Source organism: Conger conger, chromosome 8 (assembly GCF_963514075.1).
Source record: "Conger conger chromosome 8, fConCon1.1, whole genome shotgun sequence".
Lineage (NCBI taxonomy): Eukaryota > Metazoa > Chordata > Actinopteri > Anguilliformes > Congridae > Conger > Conger conger.
The window spans coordinates 60,839,126-60,859,242 of NC_083767.1; the positions used below are offsets into that span (position 1 = coordinate 60,839,126).

General features: G+C 43.0%; 1 protein-coding gene across 1 annotated transcript in view; it reads right to left on the minus strand.

Annotated features, from left to right (window-relative positions):
• Positions 1–809: 809 nt before the first annotated feature.
• Positions 810–20,117, minus strand: part of LOC133134547 (E3 ubiquitin-protein ligase TRIM39-like) — a gene marked incomplete at its 3' end in the record, with an annotated part of 29,122 nt that continues 9,814 nt past the window's right edge. Inside the window, exons 4-9 of the mRNA XM_061250747.1 lie at positions 4,600–5,031; positions 3,421–3,516; positions 3,052–3,282; positions 2,836–2,858; positions 2,632–2,750; positions 810–1,354 (exon numbers count right to left, since the gene is read on the minus strand). Of these exons, the coding sequence (XP_061106731.1) occupies positions 810–1,354; positions 2,632–2,750; positions 2,836–2,858; positions 3,052–3,282; positions 3,421–3,516; positions 4,600–5,031 (1,446 nt within the window). The remainder of the gene's footprint in view (positions 1,355–2,631; positions 2,751–2,835; positions 2,859–3,051; positions 3,283–3,420; positions 3,517–4,599; positions 5,032–20,117) is intronic.

Genomic DNA, 20,117 nt, shown 5'->3' on the forward strand with positions numbered 1-20,117 from the left:
GCGCATCTGTTTTGTGTATAAACACTTCATAAAATACAGTTCTAATGCTTCAAAATTTTTATAGTGCCTTTATTACGGTGATCTTTTAGCATGTACTATTATGAGGTGTATGTATGTGTTATGTTATGGGATATGTGCAATACTGTTATGTAATTGTTGATGCTGTTATGGCTGAGGATGTATTGTTTGTTGTCATTGTGACTGTCAAGGCATTCATGACGCATCGCAGAGTCCAAGACAAATTTCCCTGAGCGGGACAATAAAGTTCATCGTATCGTATCGTAAAACAGAACCCAAAACATACAGCCTGCATGCACATGACCAAAAATGAATGTACAGTTGAGTAACTCAACAAAATAATTGGTGATGAAAAGAAAATGAATGAATTTAAATTATTGAAATGGATTTCACCTACAGTACCCTATAAGTGTGAAAGCACTTGGTCCTTTGCAGTTTCCAAAGTTCAGATGAATAAGAAATTACATTAACAGGAAACAATAGTCTCCTTTACAGCATAAAACGGACCAGGTAAAAGCAAATAACCACATAGTCATTACTCCCTTGTGACAGACACCCCCCTTTGTTCTAGATGTGTGTCCCTAGATACTGAGAGTGTACCTCTGTCTGTTTATCTTCCATTGGGTACTGGTACACCATCAACCCCCCCCGCCGCCCCCCCCCCGATCATCTCCAGCATGTGTCCCAAAGCTCAAGTCAACAGCCAGGCATGTTGAGGCAGATCAGACACATCCTAAATCCCTGACAGCATTTCTAGTTTCATTTTTACACAAACACCTTCACTGGGATGACATCACTGTTACTGAGACTTTCACTGGGCAGATTGTCAGGGGCTCATCGTTCTTACCATCATCTCTCAAACAGGGAGAGAAGAATGGGAACACCCTCTCAGTAAATGTGTGTTTAAAAGTGTAAATGAGTGACATGTCACTGGAGTTGAAGAAGGACACCTCCCCCCTGTCATATTCCAGCTGCACCCTGATGCTCTGGGGTTTCCTCTTCAGTGTGAGGTCAGTACCTCCTACTGCACTGTACGTATCACCATTCCTCAGCCTTATGAGCCAGGGTCCATCCTCTGGGCTGTATGTGATATCTCCCTTCCTGTTGGTGGACTCTTTCACCACTCCTACATCCCACTGACGTTTATTCCCAACCTTCACCTCCCAGCTGTGTTTCCCTGAGGTGAACCCCTCAGATCCCAACACAAACACATAGTAGTAAAATCTCTCTGGGTTGTCAGGACAGTTCTGCGCTGTACCTGTGTGTCTCACAGTGGTCAGATCATCAGAGAGAGAGAGATAGGCATGTGCAGTGTTGGGGTCCATCATCACAGGAGCTGAAATATGAAGAAGAGAGATATTTAAACGGTGGGAAGAAGAGGTACAGGAGAGAACACACACACCTGGTGGAGGTGGGCCTCCTACCGCTGCTGTCAGGGGAGGTGCAACTGGCAGCATGAAATATACCAGCCGGGGCCCTGGCCAACTACACCACCAAAAGAGACTGAGGGAGCTTTCTTTTAAGACCGTCGCTCCTTTAAGGCAGTCGTGTAAGTGCTTGTCTTGTCTTGTTATTTGTTTGTTGTGTGAATGTATTTCCACAATCACAGTATTTATTATTATTATATTTTATCTACATGTGTTGTTTTTATTATTATTTGTAACTGGCTGAAAATGCTGCCTCACGTCTCGTGTTATTGTATCATAGCTTGTTCTTCGTATTTGTGTTGTTAAATGTTTAGTTTCATGTTTTCCTGTCACGTTCTGTGCCTCCGTTGTAGTTAATTTCCCTTTCTATGTGTTTTATGTCAATGTTCCATTCCATGTTTTCCCTTTCTCCCGATTACCTGTCCACTCCCCCCACCCCACACCCCCACACTGCCTTCTCCACACTGCTCTGGTTACCTGTCCACACCCCCCACCCCACCCTGCCTTCTCCACACTGCTCTGGTTACCTGTCCACACCCCCACACCCCCCACCCTGCCTTCTCCACACTGCTCTGGTTGTTTGGACTCTGACCCTTTGGACTCAAACTGCCTTGCCTGTATTGCCCTTATTGCCGTGCACTGAACTATTTCTGTGGCACTTTGATTGAAGCTTGTTATTTATTACATCTTGGAGTCTGCGAATGGCTCCGATCATAACGATCTCCCTGTGTCCATCTCTTGTGTCCGCCCATGGCGTGTGGCAGGACCATTTCACATACTCTATTCAGATTAGGTCCCATACACAGGAAATGACATATACTACTTATGGATAATAATATACTGTAGTTTTGTGATTCATATTTTAAATATAGAACCTATTTGGATTATGAAAATTAATGAATCAATGAACACATCATTGCAAATTCAATGCAAACAATTCTCACAGCTAATAAAACATATTTTTCATGAGGTTTTACATTGTGTGTTAATTCTGTCTGCGTCAGTTCTGATATTAAACTACGAGCAGTGCAGTGCAGCCCTCAGGATCTCCCTGCTCTGAGACTGGATGACTCTGTGCTGTTTATCTTCAGCACCATGTCAACATGCAGCCTGTTCCTCCTCTTTCATGTGTTCATTTAATGTTTGTAAAAAAAACCTGATTTCAGCATCTGGCCCAGATACTCACTGTACTGCACCATCCCCAGCATCTTCTCCCAGACTCTGAACGTCAGGTTGCCCAGGTGTTTGGCCACGTCTATCAGCGCCCCTGAGAGCAGCTCTGGGTCCTGCAGTGTGCACTGGGCTCTGTAACGACAGGCAGGAGTCAGTCAGCTTCGGGAACTGAAGAGACTTAAACACACAAGATGAAATGAGCTGAGAGTCCACATACCTTTCTTTGATGTTGTTGTAGCTCTGAAAAAAACACAATAAGAGCATCATTGTGAGTGTATAAATGTATTCAGTCCATTCCATTATGAGAAACAATAGGTGAGAAACAGCAGGAGCCATGTTAATGAAAGTGAAGAGGATGATAACAGTCAGCACACATGACGTTACTTTACTGAGGTTAATCGGTATAAACTCGGTCAGTAAATGAAGCTCCTACCTTTAAAAAGGAGGTGTCTTCGGTCTCCATGGCCGTCTCTAGAGCTGTGATTTTGTCTGTAAGGATGGAGATGTCTCCACTGATGTGTTCTAGCTTCTCCTCCATTATCCGACTCTTCTGCTCCTCTTCCTCTTTCAGTGCAACTAGTCTGGCCTCCTCTTCCTCACGCAGGAACTGGTGGAGCTTCTCAAACTCTGCCTTTATCTGCCTCTCTGTGTGCTGGGCTTGACTCTGCGATTCAAACACCATTTTAAACCTGATAGTGTAACTACGCTTTGTTATTTATGTATGGCAGTTGGTGTGTTTGTTATCCATGTCACACACAACATTCATCAAAAATACTACATATTTAATAATTGTGTTACTCACCCTGATGTGTTTTGCTGTCTTCTTACATCCTTGTTCAACCTCAGTAAACTTCTTCAGTTTTTCTTTAACAAGATTAAGTGCAGGCTTGAGTTCCTCCTGGAGTGATATGAACCAGTTAAGACTTATTCTCACAAATAGCACAGTATTACCCCTGCTACACTAGTGACGGTCAGTGTAATTTTGTAAGTGTAAGAACATGGGAAATTTAGTATGGAATATACTATACCTGCAACCACTCGAGAAAAGATGAGTGAAATATGCTTCTATGGCATCATAGCATTATGCATTATGCATTTTCAGTGCAATTAAACCAGTCAAATACTTCAGCATATTCGGATTAGAAAACCACCACCACTGGGCTGTACATGCATACAATTTACAGCCAACTGTAAGGAATGTTGAAGCATTCACAGAACCGTCCAGCCATCCATTATCTTAACCCGCTTATCCTGAACAGGGTCACGGGGGGGCCTGGAGCCCATTGGTGAAAGGCAGGAATACACCCTGGACAGGTTGCCAGTCCATCCCAGGGCACACACACCACTTACTCAGACCTATGGGAAATTTACACTCTCCAATCAGCCTAACCTGCATGTCTGTGGACTGTGGGAGGAAACCGGAGTAGCCGGAGGAAACCCACGCAGACTCGGGGAGAACATGCAAACTCCGCACAGAGAGGCCTCGGCCGATGGGGATTCGAACCCAGGACCTCCATGCTGTGAGGCGGCAGTGCTACCCACTGCACCATCCAGCTGCCATTCACAGAACCGGCTTGATTTCTTGTGTTCGATATTAACACATCCATTTTGAGAGAGTATATACAGCTCTGTCTCCACTGCTTATTCACTCAGTGTAGATTTCTGCACTTCCTGGTTGTTGCACAGTTCTCTCCTCAAGCAGATAACAATTTATTTGACAGTAGTTTTATTTTGTTATTTTGTGTTATATTTGTACTGTCAGTATCTAATCTCACACATTATTGTTACATATTTATGAGATCACACAGCATTTCAATGTTACATTTATGGAACTGTGTTCACTATAAAAGGCCCATAATCACAACTGTGAATCAGGACTTAACCATGCCCACACACAATACTGGATGTTTTGAGGCTTTAAAACAAGACTTTCAGATGCAATACTGACTTGAATTTTAAATTGTGATTTAAAAAAGAATACCTTCAGCTCCTGTGCGGCCTCTTCCACTGGACAGACCGGGTGGTTTCTGTGTTTTCTTGCAGTCTGACAGATGAAACAGAGAGGCTCTCTGTCATGTTCACAGAATAAAACAAGTTTCTCTCCATGAAGACTACAGCGAGACTCAGTCTTGTCTGTCGTTTCTCTCTCAGTCTTCTGCTTTAAGTAAGACTCCACAATGCTTCTTAAGGCCAGGTTTAGAGGAGGATGATCCACAGAGGCCTTTCTCCTGCAGATGGGACACTCTCGAGAGCCCTTCTCTTCCCAGCACTGCTGCAGACACACTCTACAGAAGCTGTGGCTGCATTTCAGAACAACAGGTTCTTTAAAAATGTCACAACATACAGAGCAACAGAGATCGTCCTCAGGAAGCAAAGCTTTAGCCTCCATGTTACAGTCTCTCCGTCTCTCGGTCTGATACTTTCACCGCTGCTGAACCTGGGACAGAACACACCCTATGTGCGTCAAAACAGGAACAAACCTACTGATCAGGTTTGTAGCGGGAGATTCTTCAACGGGAGATTCTTGGCTGGGTTTGTCCTCTCTCTCTTACGGAGATGGTCACGTGCCTGAACTGGATTGGATTCACAGAATGCAGTAATGTACCACTGGATCCATTTATGTGCCATGTATGAAAATAAATTAAATGAGATAATTTGGAACAGCGAGGCCATTCCGTTGTTCTTGCAAAACACTGAATACATTCATAATTTCATCTTTTATTTCCTCGTATTTAAGCCTAGATGTGCTAAACTACTTAAAACATAGCACCTTTGGTATCAAACCACCCAATTTCTAGGTGAGCAAAAAGTATTGGTACAGAGAGTATTAAAGTAAAATTTGGCCAGTCTAAAACCTTCCACTTCCTGCCCCGAATGAAGTTGTGTTGTAGGCGTGTTTTGGGTCATTGTCTTGCTGCATGATGAAGTTCCTCCTAATTAGTTTGGATGCATTTCTCGGTAGCTTTTCAGACAGAATGTTTTTGTAGACTTTGTAGACTTAATTCATACTGGTGCTGTCATGTACATCTTTTGACCTCAAACTCTATTGTCTTCAGTGTATAGCAATGCTTGTACAATGCTCTTGTAACAATGTTTTAACAAGAATCTTAGCGATTGTAGCCCAATCATATCTTGATCTGACATTTGTATATGCCCTGGCTACAGACACAGACTGTAAGCATAGTTTATAGAAATGTCTAAACTAAAACTAAAATCAAGGCCATCATTTGGAGCAAAACGCTGTGCACAGATTGGCCGTGCAGGACCGGAGTTGTGCACCCCTGCCCCACAGTAACTACACGGAGGAACAGAGACACAGACACACACAGACACACACAGACACACACAGACAGACACACAGAGACGGACACACACAGACACACACACAGAGACAGACACACACATACAGATACAGACACACACAGACACACACAGAGAGACGGACACATACACACACAGACAGACGGACAAACACAGACACACACAGACACACACAGACAGACACACACAGACACACAGAAACAGACACACACATACAGATACAGACACACACAGACACACACAGAAAGACAGACAAACACAGACACACACAGACACACACAGACACACACTGACAAACGCAGAAACACAAACACACACAGACGCAGACACTCACAGACACACACAGACAAATACAGACACACAGACAGACACAGACACACAGACACACACAGGCACACACAGAAACACTATGTTTTGGTCGGAAGCCAGATTGGAAGGGTTCAAGGAGGTAATTTGAATCCAGGTGAGTTTGAAGTTGGGCTGCCACAACACGTTCAAGTACTTTTGACACAAATGGGAGGTTGGAAATGGGACGGAAATTGTTTCAATTGTTATAATCTGCACCAGATTTGTGGGAGATGTATATCATAGGATTATTACACTCTTCAGACGGACACTCTCTGTACGATGTGAAATGTCTGGTGCTTTGGTGTCAAGCGCTGCAGAAATACTGTACGAGATGCAGAAAGCCGGAGGCACCGTGGTTGGGCTGATACCCTGGGAGGACTTTGGAATAACCGTGTTTCTGTCATTTGAGCCAGGCACGCTATTCAGAGTGGCATTCTGGTATGGACACGCTCCTTAATGAATACGCTAAAGGTGCCCATTTCCTGTTCAACACGTCACAACAGCACCCTCTGCTGGATGTGCGGGCGAAGTTACCTCAACTTTCAATCTGTGAAAACACTGAGACTGAGACATCTCTGCACCCCCACTGGAACAGATTCTGCAGATGGTCACATGTCTGAAGCATGCCTGACATTGACTGCACCTGGATTTACACATGGGAACATCCTCGTAATATCCAAGAATGTAAGAAATGTAATCTATCAATATATTTGCAGGGTGATGGTTATGCTTCAGAATAAAAGTGCTCTGATGTATTCCCTTTGGAGCGTTTCATACTGTAGCATTCAGTGGCTGCTTGGCCTGGGACAAAGTGGTGTAGTAGGGTGAATGTTCTCCAGCTTTCCCCTATACCTTTATGGTAGCACTCACAGTAATGTAGAAGAACTAAAAATATGCCCCCACTGTATAGTCAAATACAATATTGTGATATCCAGCATCCAGCATTTTTATATATCTTAATCTCTACTGTATCCATCCCTCCATGCTGTATGTATAGCTGGATATGAATATGCTCTTAAAAGTATTCAGGTGGAGCATGAAATAAGTTTGGAATGGATAATAGGTATGAAACTTTGGGTGTGCAGTATGTGTTCATTAACACCATGCTTACTCTCTGGATACCAACTGCAGAGCCACAACAACAGAAAGAGTCGAGGAGTTTAAGTATCTGGACACCATTATAGACTACAAACTGTCCCTTTTGGCCAATCAGGCCTGTTCAAAGGACTTGGGAAGTTCTGTGGTTGCTAGCTTGCACAATGTACTTCTCTGTAGCAGTTTCAATGTATTTTGTACTAGTCCTATAAAAGTGTCAATATCTCGAAAAGTATTTACTGCACATATGGCGGAAAACTTAAATGAAAGAAGAGGCTTGTACCATTCCAAACCATTTGAGACACAATCAATTCATGTCAGAGCATGTACATACAGTGTACACAAATTACACACAAATTACATGAAGCCTTATGTTTTTATAGTTTTACACTGAATATGTAGTGTCTATAGTGGACTTGTTTCCCATACATCTTCATTACATCCTACGTTCAATATAAACATATCATGCACATATGAAAAGAGTTATAGACCAATGGCAGGTGTGCAGGTAAGGCTACTGAAGGCTCAGATGTAAATCCTACAGCATGGTACTGACAGGGTGAATTTATTCTTCACTGCATCTGCAAGTACAATCTGAAAAGAGCCCAGACTCTAATTAAAGCTTGTACACGCTCTCATGAATCCAGTTCAACAGGAATGACATCCATCAGGTATGAAAGCATTTGATTTACCCACAAGAGCACATCTGTTTTATGTATAAACACTTCATAAAATACAGTTCTAATGCCTTAAAACAGAACCCAAAACATACAGCCTGCTTGCACATGACCAAAAATGAATGTACAGTTGAGTAACTCAACAAAATAATTGGTGATGAAAATAAAATGAATGAATTTAAATTATTGAAATGGATTTCACCTACAGTACCCTATAAGTGTGAAAGCACTTGGTCCATTACAGTTTCCAAAGTTCAGATGAATAAGAAATTACATTAACAGGAAACAATAGTCTCCTTTACAGCATAAAATGGACCAGGTAAAAGCAAATAACCACATAGTCATTAGTCCCTTGTGACAGACACCTCCCTTTGTGCTAGATCATCAAAAATACTACATATTTAATAATTGTGTTACTCACCCTGATGTGTTTTGCTGTCTTCTTACATCCTTGTTCAACCTTAGTAAACTTCTTCAGTTTTTCTTTGACAAGATTAAGTGCATGCTTAATCTCCATGTTATCTGCCTCTCTGTGTGCTGGGCTTGACTCTGCGATTCAAACACCATTTTAAACCTGATAGTGTAACTACGCTTTGTTATTTATGTATGGCAGTTGGTGTGTTTGTTATCCATGTCACACACAACATTCATCAAAAATACTACATATTTAATAATTGTGTTACTCACCCTGATGTGTTTTGCTGTCTTCTTACATCCTTGTTCAACCTTAGTAAACTTCTTCAGTTTTTCTTTGTCAAGATTAAGTGCATGCTTGAGTTCCTCCTGGGGTGATATGAACCAGTTCAGACTTATTCTCACAAATAGCACAGTATTACCCCTGCTACACTAGTGACGGTCAGTGTAATTTTGTAAGTGTAAGAACATGGGAAATTTAGTATGGAATATACTATACCTGCAACCACTCGAGAAAAGATGAGTGAAATATGCTTCTATGGCATAGCATTATGCATTATGCATTTTCAGTACAATTAAACCAGTCAAATATTTCAGCATATTAGGATTAGAAAACCACCACCACTGGGCTGTACATGCATACAATTTACAGCCAACTGTAAGGAATGTTGAAGCATTCACAGAACCGTCCAGCCATCCATTATCTTAACCCGCTTATCCTGAACAGGGTCGCGGGGGGACTGGAGCCCATTGGTGAAAGGCAGGAATACAACCTGGACAGGTCGCCAGTCCATCCCAGGGCACACACACCACTTACTCAGACCTATGGGAAATTTACACTCTCCAATCAGCCTAACCTGCATGTCTGTGGACTGTGGGAGGAAACCGGAGTAGCTGGAGGAAACCCACACAGACACGGGGAGAACATGCAAACTCCGCACAGAGAGGCCCCGGCCGACGGGGATTCGAACCCAGGACCTCCATGCTGTGAGGCGGCAGTGCTACCCACTGCACTATCCAGCTGCCATTCACAGAACCGGCTTGATTTCTTGTGTTCGATATTAACACATCCATTTTGAGAGAGTATTTACAACTCTGTCTGCACTGCTTATTCACTCAGTGTAGATTTCTGCACTTCCTGGTTGTTGCACAGTTCTCTCCTCAAGCAGATAACAGTTTGTATGGTAGTAGTTTTATCAGATCTAGACCTTTATTTTGTGTTATATTTGTACTGTCAGTATCTAATCTCACACATTATTGTTATATATTTATGAGATCACACAGCATCTCAATGTTACATTTATGGAACTGTGTTCACTATAAAAGGCCCATAATCACAACTGTGAATCAGGACTTAACCATGCCCACACACAATACTGGATGTTTTGAGGCTTTAAAACAAGACTTTCAGATACAATACTGACTTGAATTTAAAATTGTGATTTAAAGAAGAATACCTTCAACTCCTGTGCGGCCTCTTCCACTGGACAGACCGGGTGGTTTCTGTGTTTTCTTGCAGTCTGACAGATGAAACAGACAGGCTCTTTGTCATGTTCACAGAATAAAACAAGTTTCTCTCCATGAAGACTACAGCGAGCCTCAGTCTTGTCTGTCGTTTCTCTCTCAGTCTTCTGCTTTAAGTAAGACTCCACAATGCTTCTTAAGGCCAGGTTTAGAGGAGGATCATCCATAGAGGCCTTTCTCCTGCAGATGGAACACTCTCGAGAGCCCTTCTCTTCCCAGCACTGCTGCAGACACACTCTACAGAAGCTGTGGCTGCATTTCAGAACAACAGGCTCTTTAAAAATGTCACAACATACAGAGCAACAGAGATCGTCCTCTGGAATCAAAGCTTTAGCCTCCATGTTACAGTCTCTCCGTCTCTCGGTCTGATACTTTCACCGCTGCTGAACCTTGGACAGAACACACCCAATGTGCTTCAAAACAGGAACAAACCTACTGATCAGGTTTGTAGCCGGAGATTCTTCAACGGGAGATTCTTGGCTGGGTTTGTCTCTCTCTCTTATGGAGATGGTCATGTGCCTGAACTGGATTGGATTCACAGAATGCAGTAATGTACCACTGGAACCATTTATGTGCCATGTATGAAAATTAATTAAATGAGATAATTTGGAACAGCGAGGCCAATTCCTTTGTTATTGCAAAACACTGAATACATTCATAATTTCATCTTTTATTTCCTCGTATTTAAGCCTAGATGTGCTAAACTACTTAAAACATAGCACCTTTGGTATCAAACCACCCAATTTCTAGGTGAGCAAAAGTATTGGTACAGAGAGTATTAAAGTAAATAATTCGTAATATTTTGTAGCATATCCCTTGCTTGCAATATCTGCATCAAGCCTGTGACCCATGGACATCATCAAACTGTTGTATTAATCTTTTTGTGATGCCTTTCCAGGCTTTTAATGAAGCTGTGACAAGTGAAAAGCAAGAATACACTCATAATTTGCGACGTTTAAAAAGTCTGAATTCATGGTCTGTAATGTGAAAAATCAGTGATGTGCAAAACCATCTTATTCTGCTAACCTGATATTGATTACTCATGCCTGCCTTTGTGCAGTAGGGGGAGAACTTGTGATGAAGCCATCAGTGGAGAAACACTGTGTTGAGTCGCAATTATTATTCAGGGGTACAACACAGCCTCTTTCAGTTGTTGTTTGTTTTGAGGGTTTTTTCCCTTCAATTTCCTCTTCAGTCCGTGAAATGCGTGCTCAATTAAGTTAAGGTCTGGTGATTGACTTGGCCAGTCTAAAACCTTCTACTTCCTGCCCCAAAGGAAGTTGCGTTGTAAGTGTGTTTTGGGTCATTGTCTTGCTGCATGATGAAGTTCCTCCTAATTAGTTTGGATGCATTTCTCGATAACTTTTCAGACAGAATGTTTTTGTAGACTTTTGGAGACTGAATTCATACTGGTGCTATCATCATAAGTTACATCATCAATACTGATTAGTGAACCCACTCCATACAAGCCTAAGCCATGACACTTCCTCTCACTGACTGATGTTTTGGAGTTTTTCTTCATAGCTCTGACAATGTCTCTGTCATCAACTGCTGTTGTTTTCCGTGGTCGACCTGTTTCATATCTGTTGCTCAGTATGCCGGCGGTTTATTTATATATCTTCACAGGCAAAACCCAAGGCTTAAACCAAGAGTTCACACACAGAACTATTTAGTCAATGTAACAGGACACATTTGGGCAACAAGAAACACACAAGAAAGAATACTAATAGGGTTAAAAATTAGTGGCCCCTATGCGGACAGTCTAGATCAGCCAATAAATAAACCATGATACAAAGATAGGAGTACCACTCTGCCTTCCGCTCTTTACTGGTCCGGGCTGACCAAGAATCTCCACAATACCTTCACCTTCGTTTATCTGACTCCATTTTAGAATAATAATTTAGATTAGTTGTCCACATTTGGTGGATGCCTTATTTATAATTTTGACTTGATCGCTATAGGAGTCCTGTACTGAGAAGAACTCGCTGAACAATCCTCTGCTGGTACCACCGCATGTCACATCGCGCGTTATCTGCACGTCTCACAAACTGTCTAGCTATCTGTAGTCATTACAGAGGTCGCAGGAATAGCTACTCTCGGGTATATCTGTTTACAGCCTAGGGACCCAAGCAGACCAACATAGCTACGGCTGTGCTCGACATGAATGAACTACCATGCGGAGGCGAGGGATTTACCAACATAGGTCTACGGGTGCTATACGCCGTGATACAGTCAGTGGAAATAATCATCCTCCCCAGTTCGAGGGGGTAAACCACTCATTCCCTGTATAACATTGAGTGTCAGTCAGCGAAACCACACAGATCAAGTTTTAACAATTTATTTTACCAGGCAGGTTACATACGCAATTACACACTAGTTCCAATAAAAAAACATTACAACGTAAACCAAATCACGGAGTCTTAAAAGTCATACCTGGTAATAAAAGCTACCTATGGGAGTCTGGCTACAGACACCCTGTATGTAGAAATTACGTGCATGGTGTGCACGGGAGAGACGGATTGCATCCTCCCAGATTGCTTAGTTTGCTGTCCTTAAATCCAAAATCTGGCCTTTGATGTTAACCCTAAAAATGGGTCACCGATCTGTAATTTGGAGCCACGCCTCCCCAGGAAACGCAGGGGGGTTGAGGCACTTGGCTTTCACTGGGGCAGAGCTCCACACAGTTTCTCCCTGGTTCCTGGTTGGTTATGATGTCCAGGGTTTGCTGTTGCAGAAATGAAACCATTGCACCAGTCGCACTGAAACAATCAGAATAATACCAAACATGAATATTATCTAAACTAACTTTGTTATGAAACATCCAGTGCTGTACACATCATTTAGTGACTGAGGAAGAGGGAGATCTGAGAGGGAGGGAGAAAGAAAGGGGGGTCGAAGGGAATAAAGGGCCCAACAGGCCGTGCCCTCTGAAACCTTCCTGTGCCGTAAAGGATGTTGCCCCGTCGTAACGAGTTTTACGGCTGGTGGCCTGAGTCTTCCCCCACAGGCTCCTGCCCATATGGGTGCGGAGATAGTGGGGGTTAATGGTGCATGCTCCTGGGTTAAATTACTTTACAGCCACATTTTGCCACAATAACAGAGGAAGCCAGCAAGCTGACCAGCCCTGAGTGATAATGCCAGATGTTAATCATTTCCACCTTACAATCTGACATTTGTATATACACCGGCTACAGACACAGACTGCAAGCATAGTTTATAGAAATGTCCGGAAACTAAAATCAAGGCCATCGGTTGGAACAAAACGCTGTGCACAGATTGGCCCTGGAGGACCGGAGTTGTGCACCCCTGCCCCACAGTAACTACACAGAGGAACAGAGACACAGACACACACAGACACACACAGACACACTCAGAAAGACGGACACACACAGACACACACACAAAGACGGACACACACAGACACACTCAGAAAGACGGACACACACAGGCACACACAGAAAGACGGACACACACAGACACACACAGGCACACACAGACACACACAGACACACACAGACACACACAGAAAGACAGACACACACAAGTGTGCGTGGAAATCGCAGGAGATCAGCAGTTTCTGAGATATTCAAACCCACCCTCTCTGCCACCAACAATCATTCCACGTCACTTATATGACATTTTTTCCCCATTCTGATGTTTTACATGAACATTAACTGAAGCTCCTGACCCATATCTACATGACTGTATGCATTGCACTGCTTCTACACAATTGGCTGGTTAGATAATCACATGAATAAGTAGGTGAGCTAAATATTTCCTAAAAGATATGCATTTATGAGATTAAGCAGTTTATTTTATTTTCTTTACGAGGGAGAGTGCACATTTTCAAATTCAGTTTCCACAATGCAAAGTGTACAAGAAGGCACACATAGGAATTAAATTATTGTGTTGATTTAATTTCATGAAATAAACAAACGAATATACACATGTTGCACCTTTTGAAACACCTCTGTATTGAAACAACATTTTCGCAGATAGTGGAAAGATCTTTCTGAAAGATATTTTAGTGGTATTTTTCTAAAATCACAGGGATTTGAATAAACTTGATGAATGAATGAATATGAACTGTCAGTTTCCATTGGGGAGAAAAGATTTTCCATATGTTTATGCTGGGTTTTAATGCAACTTACTGGCTACTGTAGATTTCCCATGTAGTAATTGACCAGAACACACCAACGTTTCTCCTTCTAAAGTCTAAAGTCGTCTCTGATTCCACGGCCCTTTTTCCGTGGCTGAAGAAGGACCTCTCTACCTCCTCCGTCTACCTACCTCCTCCAAAGGTATGATGGGTATTCCTGCAGGTTTCACCCGTTCCCCACTCACCTTGCAGGGATAGGGAAGAGGACTGGGAGACTGGGAGTCTTTTCATCAGCAGGGGACCGTAAGACAAACGTGGTGCACGCTGACCTTCTCAGATGTTTCCACAAGTGACCCCTGGGGCCTGTTTCACCAAGCAGGATGAGTTACTCAGTCAGCTGGATGGCTGCACTCAGTACAGCCTGGAACCGCCTCCTAAATCTGGAACATGGACTGAAGTCAAAAGAACTGATCTAGGCACAGTTATCCAGCTAACTGAGTGTTCCTACTTTGCGATCCTGCTTTAGACTTGTGGGCAAAGGCATTACTAATCAACCATCAAAGGGGCATTGCAGTATGTGTACTGAATTGAATGAAGCTGACACATGCAATATAGTAAACTCTAAACACCAGCGTTTGACCCCCCAGTATGCACAATCATTTATCTCTCCTGGCTTTGTGATTCTGAATATGAGACTTTTATTTTGAAGTTTACAAAGCAGGTCCGGATTCCATTTGATCAATACCATGGCGCATGTTTCATTAAGGTGGGGCTTGCATTCATAAGTAAGGGGAGCAGGGCATAGAAACTTTCAAAACTGTGGCCCAAAATAAGACACAGAATGTTAGAATAGAACCCATTTGAATCTCCCACATTCTGGGAGGGCTGGCATCAACCAACAAAGAGATGTTAGGTAGGAGGACACCTCAGTCATGCAATAACATTGTTGAAGACCATTGATTTTCTTTGCTGTGAAACAATATTCTCAGAAAAGAATATTTAATGAAAGGTATGGTTAGAAGCATGAAATTGGAAGTATAATTGTCAGCAGTGATACCCTTTAACTATAAAAGCCTCAGTTTCCTTTGGCACACTTCTCCATGAGTGTTTGCAGCTCCGCGTTATGGAAATGGACATGACTTAGTGTTGATAAGGCTTGACACGGCTCGCTGAAACTCATGCTGTTCCAGACTGGCTGCTCCATCACTAACCCCAAGGTGAAAGGTGACAGGTATGTTCTCACCTGTCGCGTGGGGAAGGGTGTCACCTGTTCTGTCGACAGCGGCCACGGACATACAGCGTCCGGATGACCTGTTCCTGAGTCCCGGGGGGAGTCATGATCAAAGGTCATCAGTCTGTCACGCACCTAATGTGTGTTTGAGGGGATTCCTTGCATGGAGGTCCTGGCCTCCAAATGAATGGCTTCACAAACAATTAATTTCATGTATATGTACTAGTGACTCTATATGACATTACATTACATTGCTGGGGCTGGATGGTGTGCATAGTTGTCAGTGTTTTGAAGGTGTTCAGTAGCCATTTTGATTTTTGACACAAACAGTCCTAATGTGTAAAGGGCAGCCAGCCTGACTCTGAAGAAACAGCAGTTCTTTACGATTCAGATACAACACAGCACTTGCAACTAATTTGAGCCTGGAATGTTTTCTGTAAAAAAAATTAATTGAAAACCTAGGGAAAGCATTTAAATGTTTGGCATTTATATAGCGCCTTTATCCAAAGTGTTTTACAGTTGACAACCGACCAGCTCATCAGGAGCATTTAGGGGTTAGGTGTCTTGCTCAGGGACACTTCAACACAGCCTGGGTGGGGGATCAAACCGGCAACCCTCCGACTGCCAGACAACTGCTCTTACTGCCTGAGCCTTGCCCCCCCAAACAAGAAGAATTACAACAAATAAGAATCAGGGTTACTTTCTACGAGCAATGTGTCATTTCACGCTGCAGTAATTGTTTATTTCTCAGTTACACAGAAAGGCATTACCTGTAGCTGCTGTTATACTGTTGTCATTTCATTGTGTGGATGATGTATATCCTAGGATTATTACACTCTTCAGACGGACACTCTCTGTACGATGTGAAATGTCTGGTGCTCTGGTGTCAAGCGCTGCAGAAATATTGTACGAGATGCAGAAAGCCGGAGGCACCGTGGTTGGGCTGATACCGTGGGAGGACTTTGGAATAACCGTGTTTCTGTCATTTGAGCCAGGCACGCTATTCAGAGTGGCATTCTGGTATGGACACGCTCCTTAATGAATACGCTAAAGGTGCCCATTTCCTGTTCAACACGTCACAACAGCACCCTCTGCTGGATGTGCGGGCGAAGTTACCTCAACTTTCAATCTGTGAAAACACTGAGACTGAGACATCTCTGCACCCCCACTGGAACAGATTCTGCAGATGGTCACATGTCTGAAGCATGCCTGACATTGACTGCACCTGGATTTACACATGGGAACATCCTCGTAATATCCAACAATGTAAGAAATGTAATCTATCAATATATGTGCAGGGTGATGGTTATGCTTCAGAATAAAAGTCCTCTGATGTATTCCCTTTGGAGCGTTTCATACTGTAGCATTCAGTGGCTGCTTGGCCTGGGACAAAGTGGTGTAGTAGGGTGAATGTTCTCCAGCTTTCCCCTTTACCTTTATGGTAGCACTCACAGTAATGTAGAAGAACTAAAAATATACCCACACTGTATAGTCAAATACAATATTGTGATATCCAGCATCCAGCATTTTTATATATCTTAATCTCTACTGTATCCATCCCTCCATACTGTATGTATAGCACTTAAAATGTATATGAATATGCTCTTAAAAGTATTCAGTTGGAGCATGAAATAAGTTATGAATGGATAATAGGTATGAAACTTTGGGTGTGCAGTATGTGTTCATTAACGCATAGCTTACTCTCTGGACACCAACTACAGAGCCACAACAACAGAAAGAGTCGAGGAGTTTAAATATCTGGACCCCATTATAGACTACAAACTGTCCCTTTTGGCCAATCAGGCCTGTTCAAAGGACTTGGGAAGTTCTGTGGTTGCTAGCTTGCACAATGTACTTCTCTGTAGCAGTTTCAATGTATTTTGTACTAGTCCTATAAAAGTGTCAATATCTCGAAAAGTATTTACTGCACATATGGCGGAAAACTTAAATGAAAGAAGAGGCTTGTACCATTCCAAACCATTTGAGACACAATCAATTCATGTCAGAGCATGTACATACAGTGTACACAAATTACACAGAAATTACATGAAGCCTTATGTTTTTATAGTTTTACACTGAATATGTAGTGTCTATAGTGGACTTGTTTCCCATACATCTTCATTACATCCTACATTCAATAAAAACATATCATGCACATATGAAAAGAGTTTGAGACCAATGTCAGGTGTGCGGGTAAGGCTACTGAAGGCTCAGATGTAAATCCTACAGCATGGTACTGACAGGGTGAATTTATTCTTCACTGCATCTGCAAAGTACAATCTGAAAAGAGCCCAGACTCTAATTAAAGCTTGTACACGCTCTCATGAATCCAGTTCAACAGGAATGACATCCATCAGGTATGAAAGCATTTGATTTACCCACAAGAGCACATCTGTTTTATGTATAAACACTTCATAAAATAAAGTTCAAATGCTTCAAAACAGAACCCAAAAGATACAGCCTGCTTGCACATGACCAAAAATGCATGTACAGTTGAGTAACTCAACAAAATAATTGGTGATGAAAATAAAATGAATGAATTTAAATTATTGAAATGGATTTCACCTACAGTACCCTATAAGTGTGAAAGCACTTGGTCCTTTGCAGTTTCCAAAGTTCAGATGAAGAAATTACATTAACAGGAAACAATAGTCTCCTTTACAGCATAAAATGGACCAGGTAAAAGCAAATAACCACATAGTCATTACTCCCTTGTGACAGACACCCCCCTTTGTTCTAGATGTGTGTCCCTAGACACTGAGACAGTGTACCTCTGTCTGTTAATCTTCCATTGGGTACTGGTACACCATCAACCCCCCCCTCCCCCCCCCGATCATCTCCAGCATGTGTCCCAAAGCTCAAGTCAACATCCAGGCATGCTGAGGCAGATCAGACACATCCTAAATCCCTGACAGCATTTCTAGTTTCATTTTTACACAAACACCTTCACTGGGATGACGTCACTGTTACTGAGACTTTCACTGGGCAGATTGTCAGGGGTTCATCGTTCCTACCATCATCTCTCAAACAGGGAGAGAAGTATGGGAACACCCTCTCAGTAAATGTGTGTTTAAAAGTGTAAATGAGTGACATGTCACTGGAGTTGAAGAAGGACACCTCCCCCCCGTCATAGTCCAGCTGCACCCTGATGCTCTGGGGTTTCCTCTCCAGTGTGAGGTCAGCAGCTCCTGCTGCACTGTACTGATCACCATTCCTCAGCACTATGAGCCAGTATCCTCTCCCTGGGCTGGCTGTTATATCTCCCTTCCTGTCGATGGACTCTTTCACCACTCCTACAATCCACTCACGTTTATTCCCAACCTTCACCTCCCAGCTGTGTTTCCCTGAGGTGAACCCCTCAGATCCCAGCACATTTACACAGCGGTTAAATCTCTCTGGGTTGTCAGGACAGTTCTGCGCTGTATCTGTGTCTCTCACAGTGGCCAGATCATCAGAGAGAGAGAGAGAGTGGCCTTTGCAGTGTTGGGGTCCATCATCACAGGAGCTGAAATATGAAGAAGAGAGATATTTAAACGGTGGGAAGAAGAGGTACAGGAGAGAACACACACACCTGGTGGAGGAGTGGGCGTTGCGCCTCCTACCGCTGCTGTCAGGGGAGGTGCAACTGGCAGCATGAAATATCCCGGCCGGGGCCCTGGCCAACTACACCACCAAAAGAGACTGAGGGAGCTTTCTTTTAAGACCGTCGCTCCTTTAAGGCAGTCGTGTTCGTGTTTTTCTTGTCTTGTTATTTGTTTGGTGAGTGAAGGAATTTCCACAATCACAGTATTTATTATTATTATTATATTTTATCTACAATGTGTTGTTTTTATAATTATTTGTAACCGGCTGAATGCAAAGCCCTTTGAGCTACATTTTATGTATGCAATACAAATGAAGCTTATTATTATTATTATTATTATTATTATTATTATTATTATTATTATTATTATTATAACACCAGTGAAAACCGACATTAGTCCTGCCTCACGTCTTGTGTTTTTGTATCATAGCTTGTTCTTCGATTTGTGTAGTTAAATATTTAGTTTCATGTTTTCCTGTCATGTTCCGTGTTTCCCTGTTTCCCCTGTTCTATGTGTTTTATGTCAATGTTCCATTCTATGTTTTCCCTTTCTCCCGATTACCTGTCCACACCCCCCACACCCCCCACACCCCCACCCTGCCCTCTCCACACTGCTCTGGATACCTGTCCACTCCCCCCCACACCCCCCCACACCCCACCGTGCCCTCTCCACACTGCTCTGGTTACCTGTCCACTCCCCCCCCCACCCTGCCTTCTCCACACTGCTCTGGTTACCTGTCCACACCCCCCACACCCCACACCCCCCACCCTGCCTTCTCCACACTGCTCTGGTTGTTAGGACTCTGACCCTTTGGAATCTACCACAAAACTGCCTTGCCTGTATTGCCTTGATTGCCGTGCACTGAACTATTTCTGTGGCACTTGAATTGAAGCTTGTTATTTATTATATCTTGAAAAACCTGATTTCAGCATCTGGCCCAGATACTCACTGTACTGCACCATCCCCAGCATCTTCTCCCAGACTCTGAACGTCAGGTTGCCCAGGTGTTTGGCCACGTCTATCAGCGCCCCTGAGAGCAGATCTGGGTCCTGCAGTGTGCACTGGGCTCTGTAACGACAGGCAGGAGTCAGTCAGCATCGGGAACTGAAGAGACTTAAACACACAAGATTAAATGAGTTGAGAGTCCACATACCTTTCCTTGATGTTGTTGTAGCTCTGAAAAAAACACACAATAAGAGCATCATT